The 6,023-nt window shown below is 34.1% G+C and overlaps 1 protein-coding gene across 1 annotated transcript in view; it reads left to right on the forward strand.

The window, feature by feature from the left end:
* Positions 1-6,023, forward strand: part of LOC107600887 (transcription factor TFIIIB component B'' homolog) — an 18,975-nt gene that overhangs the window by 5,176 nt on the left and 7,776 nt on the right. The window contains exons 8-17 of the mRNA XM_016292863.1: positions 273-413; positions 499-672; positions 989-1,052; positions 1,643-1,805; positions 1,912-2,033; positions 2,585-2,963; positions 3,199-3,343; positions 4,163-4,255; positions 4,358-5,000; positions 5,269-5,405. Coding sequence (XP_016148349.1) covers positions 273-413; positions 499-672; positions 989-1,052; positions 1,643-1,805; positions 1,912-2,033; positions 2,585-2,963; positions 3,199-3,343; positions 4,163-4,255; positions 4,358-5,000; positions 5,269-5,405 — 2,061 coding nt within the window. The remainder of the gene's footprint in view (positions 1-272; positions 414-498; positions 673-988; positions 1,053-1,642; positions 1,806-1,911; positions 2,034-2,584; positions 2,964-3,198; positions 3,344-4,162; positions 4,256-4,357; positions 5,001-5,268; positions 5,406-6,023) is intronic.

Below are 6,023 nucleotides of genomic sequence, written 5' to 3' on the forward strand. Positions count from 1 at the left end.
CTCGTTTTTCAGACCGATGATCTTTGTAAAAATCGTTTCAGAAAGGCGGGGCATAGAGGAGAAACAATAATGTACAGTATGTGGAAAATAATGTGTTTTGAACCTTAAACCGCATAAACGCATTTCATTACACCAAATACACAAAATAATGTTCTTTTTAGCAACATCATATGACCCCTTTAAACTAACTTTTACTAATTAAATTGGTTCCTTATTAAATTACGTTTTAAGACATTTGGTTGAAAATGAAGTAAACTGAAGTGCATTTTCAGAGGAGAAGCGGCGTTTGGATCTAGATTTCTTCCAAACATTAATGGAGCAGATCCTAAAAAACGAGAAAGATAAGAAAAACAAAAACAAAGAGCTCATCAAGTTGGCTAAAGCGCAGAGGAGAGTCCAAAGGAAAGTGAGAGGTCAGTTTTTTTTTTTTTTTTCTGTCCATCTGTTTATGATGTTCTCATAAGTTCTCATGCACAGTTGCACTATTTTCTGATGCAGCAGCTAAAAGAAAGGAAATGGACTCTTCATCGGATTCAGACAGTGATGTGGTGGCTGGAGAAAAGGAGAATGAGGACCTCTCAAATGATGGAGGAAGTGATACCACTCCAAAGAAGCGCAGAGGAAGAGGGACGAATACTCCAGACAGGAGAATCAAGAGGACGAATGGAGAGGGTATGCAAGGAACAACTGAGAAAAAAAAAGAAAGCATTTTCATTGTCTTGTAAAAGTCCAGATGAATTGGAAATAACAGCCTATGCCTAATGAAACTTTAGTGCATTTTTATTTAAAACATTTTTTTTTAATTATTTAATTCACTGGATGTATTGTTAATTTGTGTTTTGTTTTATGTTATTTTGTTGTGATTGTGATGCGTTGTATTTTGGGACCCCCTCGAAAATGAGATGTTACATCTCAAGGGGTTAATCCTAATAAATAAATTCAAACTCAAATTCAAACTTTTAAAAAAAACACATTTCATGTTTTGTAGCTGAAATAGATGAACCGGAGGACTGTGAAAATCTTACTTCTGATGGCCAGTCACAAGATGACAAGTAAGAATGAACCCAAATATATTATTAAAAGGTTACAGATAGCTCACATTATTCAGTTTAGAAGTGCATTTACATGTACACTACCATTCAAACGTTTGGGGTCAGTTCGATTTTTTTTTTAAATGTTTTTGAAAGAAGTCTCTTTTATGCTCACTTAAGCTGCACTTATTTTATAGAAATACAGAAAAACGATAATATTGTGAAATATTATTACAATATAAAATAACAATTTTCTATTTTAATATATTTTAAAATGGCATGTAGTCCTGTGATGAAAAAACTAAATTTTCATCAGCAAAAACATTAGTTTTTTTTATAATCAGTTTTGAGCACTGTTGTGCTGCTGTTTTGTGAAAACCATGATGAATTTTCTTTCATGATTCTTGTTGAATAAAAAAGTTCAAAAGAACAGCATTTATTTAAAATATTTTTTCTTTGCCCAATAAAAGTATTAATTAATTTGAAAAAAAAACAACAACTCTTACTGAACCCAAACCTTTGAACTGTAATGCAATTTCTGCACTACTCGTGCAGTTATAATTTATAATGTTATAAGACGATTTGGGGGCTGAAAATGAAACTTTTTCTAGTAGATACAAGAGTTCTGCTATTAAACCAGCTCAGCTCAAAGGTCGACCGCAGAGACCGATCCCAGACCTCAGCCGCAGATGGGGGAACAGGTGCCCTGTGCCGAAATGCAAAGAGAACGGAACCTCAGTCGGGGAGGAGAGTAAGATGGACAAGTACCCCAAGGTGACGTTCTCAGCTGTTTGATGTGATAGTTTTATGTGTATTACTGTACAAAGTCATTTTTATCTGCCTGTTTTATCTAATAAATTGTATAATTTGCTCTTTTTAGGTGCCTTCAGCCTCTGTAAAAGAGAAGAAGCAGTCTGCAGTTCTCCTTGAACTGGAAGATTTAGAGGAAGAAGAACCTGACCTGTGCGCTGTACAAGAACAGATATTCAATAAACCAACCAGGTAAGTGTGAGAATCTTTAGATCATTTTAATAACCGTTTAAGGATCTCAATGCAACTGTGCATTTTTGTAGTATTATTTATATACTGTTACAGTATTTATTAATATTTTGAGTTGGGTTTTATATATATTTTATGGGGGGGTTTGTTTTTATTTAATGTTTGTTTTAGTAATTTCATGTGCTTTTGTCATTTAAAAAAAAATAAATTTTGATTTCAGATTAGTTTTGAGTAATTTTAGTACTTTAACTTAAACTCTACTTATTTCAGTTAGTTGCCTATGCAGAATTTCTCATTTCATTTAAGTTGTTCATTTAATGTCTATATTTTATTTTGTTGCAGCTTTACTTCTATTGCCGTACATTATTTTAAATATTTTTACATGCAATGCAGATGTAATTGTGAATAGATCCAGAATCATGTGATAAACAAGTATGATTAATGTTTGAATCAATTTATTTTATTTTTGATGATCATTATATTTTTTGGCATTATTCTGTGGTCTTGTTTTCAGTTTTGGTTGTCATGCTAATTATCATTTCTCTTTTATTTAGGTCAGGAAGGATCCCTAAGCTCTCTCAGCATGTAATACAGGCAGCGGCAGAGGAAGAGGAAGATGAGGAAGAGCTCTCTGATCTTCCTGTGTTTTCCAAAGTTCGTGGTCAGGACATTAAGGCACCTGGCTGGAGAGCTAAATTAAAACCAGGTCCCAGATTGAAACAGGGCATGCCTAGAAGGGGGAAATCTAGACTGGTGACCTTACTGGCCTCTGGAACTGAAGATGGTGATGAGGAGGAGGAGGAAGTAGAAGAATCTGTCCTGAGCCAGGAAGACTTCCCTTCAAATCCTGAAGAGGAAAACCAGGCGTTTGTGCCAATGAGTTTACGCCATCTACCTCCTGTTAATTCAGAGGTGGTAGAAACCATGGAAGAGGTATGTTTATGTATTATTATAAGAAAGAGGACCCTAGTGGGACCACCTTTATCACATATTATTGCCATCAGTCTGCTTGTTTTTCATAAATTATGTTATGGTTTTCAAAAAGTGAGTTTATTTTTGTTTTGCCATTTTGTTCATATTAATATCTGCATGTCATATCATAAACTCACAACCTTCCTACCTTTCATTGTCCTTCCCTCTATTGTGATTCATTCCCATTGTCTCCCAGCTGGACATTTCTTTGAATGTGCCTGATATCCTGGGCACATCCCAGAATGCTTTGTGCCCCGAGTTGTCATGTGATCAGGGCACGGTGCATGTTGGCCAGTTGGACCTGCTTGTTGTAAGTCTCACCAACATCATCTATGTCTCTCGTCACATTTGACGCTTCCTCTGTTTACTGTTGCTGTGTCCATCATAAATGCACATACATTTTCAGTAGCCTCTCACTGCAGAACAAAGATCCAGGGGACGGGGTTGGATCCACAGGGGTGGAGATGGCAGGTTTAGGGATCAGGGGAGATGGGTAGGTTTAGGTATATGTAAGGTGGGAGGAGTTGGATCTGGATCCAACCTCGCCCCCTGGATCTTGTGTTCTGCAGTGAGAACCATCTCTACATTTTCCTTTTTTTTTGTTTTCTGTAGTGAAATTGAATTTAGTTTCTCCACTTTGGAATTGGAATGTTTTTGTAGTGTTTGATGAGATGGTACTAATTTGTGTCTGATTTGTTTTGAAGGATGTCATTTATTTATGATAATTTTGTTTCATTTCAATTTACATTGTTGTTCAAATAATGAAAAAAGCATTTATGAGATCAAATTGGGCAAAAAAAGGCACTGATAGAAGTCAAATTTTTTAATTGAATAAAACTATTTATTTATTTGTTCATTAATTTATTATGTTAATATATATGATTTGTTTTATTACAATTTACATGATTGTTTAACTAATAATAAAAACAGTAATAAATGTGTTGTTCCTACTTTAAATTATATATTATTATTATTTCCAGTATTTTTAAATTACTTTTACATTAAGAATATGTATATTATGTTATCATGCAAACTTTTAAAAATATTGTGTGATTTAAATTGAATTTACATCCCCCCACCCTACATGCAATGCAAGTATTTTGCCCAAAAGCTTTACTATTCTGGTGGTTAATTTTTTTTTTTATACATCTTTCTTTTAGTATGTAGAGAGATCAACAATGAAGCCGCTGAGACTCTTCTGACCATCGGGAACTCAGCTCAGATGATCCAGACATCAGAAATGCCCTGTACAAGTAAGAATAACTTCATAGTTCAACTCTTATTTCCTTCAGTCCAAATTTACTTTTTTCCTTTAAATCAGATCAAGAAGATTGATTGATCAAAATCTTTTTCAGGTGGAAATGAGATTGTTGTACATGAAGAGGTCGTCCATGAGGAAGTTATCACAGAAACAGCTGTCATGTCTGGTTCTTCTGTAAGCTGCGAATCAGAGACAAAAGGTGACGTTGAATTTTCGAGCTGTGAAACTCATATTCCAGAACCTTCTGCTGAAGAAACCTCCACCCAGAAAGAAGAACCAATCAAATCACAGACATCCGATGCTCATCCTGCTCCCATTCAACATGAGACACAGTTTCCACCAAGCAAAAGAGGTCGATTCTCCAAACCGAAACCTAATATTGGTCAAGGTTTGAGAACCAGACGAGCTCCACAGCAGCAAATCTCTCCAGAACTTGTCACAGGTACTTTGGGGACCTCTAAGGGTCCGGCTTCCACAGAACAGGATAAACATGCAATGCAAGAAGGCGGTGTTCCTGTGGATCCCCTGCCAGACTCCTCTACCATCCGCCCTGAGGTACTACAGCCGGATACATCATCTGAAAGAAGAGAAGACAGTCCCAAAGTCATTCCTGAAAGAGTGACTAAAGAAGATAATGGATCTGTCTCATCTTTGAAGAGAAAGAATGATGATATAATCACAGAGGAAAATATAAAAGAACAAGAAGGGGGGAGATCAGAACCACAGCTGACTAAAAGGTATTAAAAGTGTCATATATATGGCCCATTTATTTAGTTTTTTAAATTATTTATACGTTTTTCACTGATAGTGCTAGTCAGTGTTCTCTCTTTTGTGGTGTAACTTTTTAAATGTAATGAATTTTTTAAAAATTAATAAATACAATGAATAGAACCGTTTGCATATTAACATGGTTCCTTGAATATCTAAAACCAACACTTCCAATGGCAACAATTCAGATTCCATAATATGAGACTGATATTTAAAAATGTCTGTATGTTGTTTCAGTGTGAACGAGTCTCAGAGCACATCAGTTGAGCCTTCTAAACCTGTCAGGAGGTACCGCGGACTCAAACCTCAGCCAAACCTGACTCAGACATCCAGACGCGCACAGACACAAAGCAGCACGACATCAACCACAGCAGGTAACAGCCACAATTATGTTTTATCTATTATTTATCTGTAACTTTTTTTATATTTACCTTTTGCATATATATTTTTTGTATTCATATTTTTTAAATTCTCATTCTCATTTTCATCACTGTGATATGATTGTTAAAAAACAAAAAACAAGCAGAAATTAACATAATACCATGTATAAATTATTTTAACTTTTTAATAATGTGTATTTTTTGTGATTACAGCAAGATTTTTTTTTAAACAATTGGTTTCGAAATGTGCTTTAATGTTGCAAAAAAAAAAGATAGAAAATTTCAGTAAAACCAGGTTCCATTTTATTATGAAACATAAAATTGAATGAAACTATTTATTTATTAATTCATTCATTATTGTAATATATGATTTTTTTTAGAATTTACATGATTGTTTAAATGATAACGATTAAAAAACTTCAAATCTGTGTTAATCCTACTATAAATTATATATTATTTCCAGTATTTTAAAATTACTTATAAGAATGTTCATTGTTACCATCCAATCTTTTAAGAATATTGTGTAAATGTGATTTATTGTCACAAAAATAATGATTGAACATTTTCTTAAAATTAAATCCAATTTATTATGCAACATATAAGTTAATCATT

Source organism: Sinocyclocheilus grahami, unplaced genomic scaffold (assembly GCF_001515645.1).
Source record: "Sinocyclocheilus grahami isolate Dianchi unplaced genomic scaffold, SAMN03320097.WGS_v1.1 scaffold294.1, whole genome shotgun sequence".
Lineage (NCBI taxonomy): Eukaryota > Metazoa > Chordata > Actinopteri > Cypriniformes > Cyprinidae > Sinocyclocheilus > Sinocyclocheilus grahami.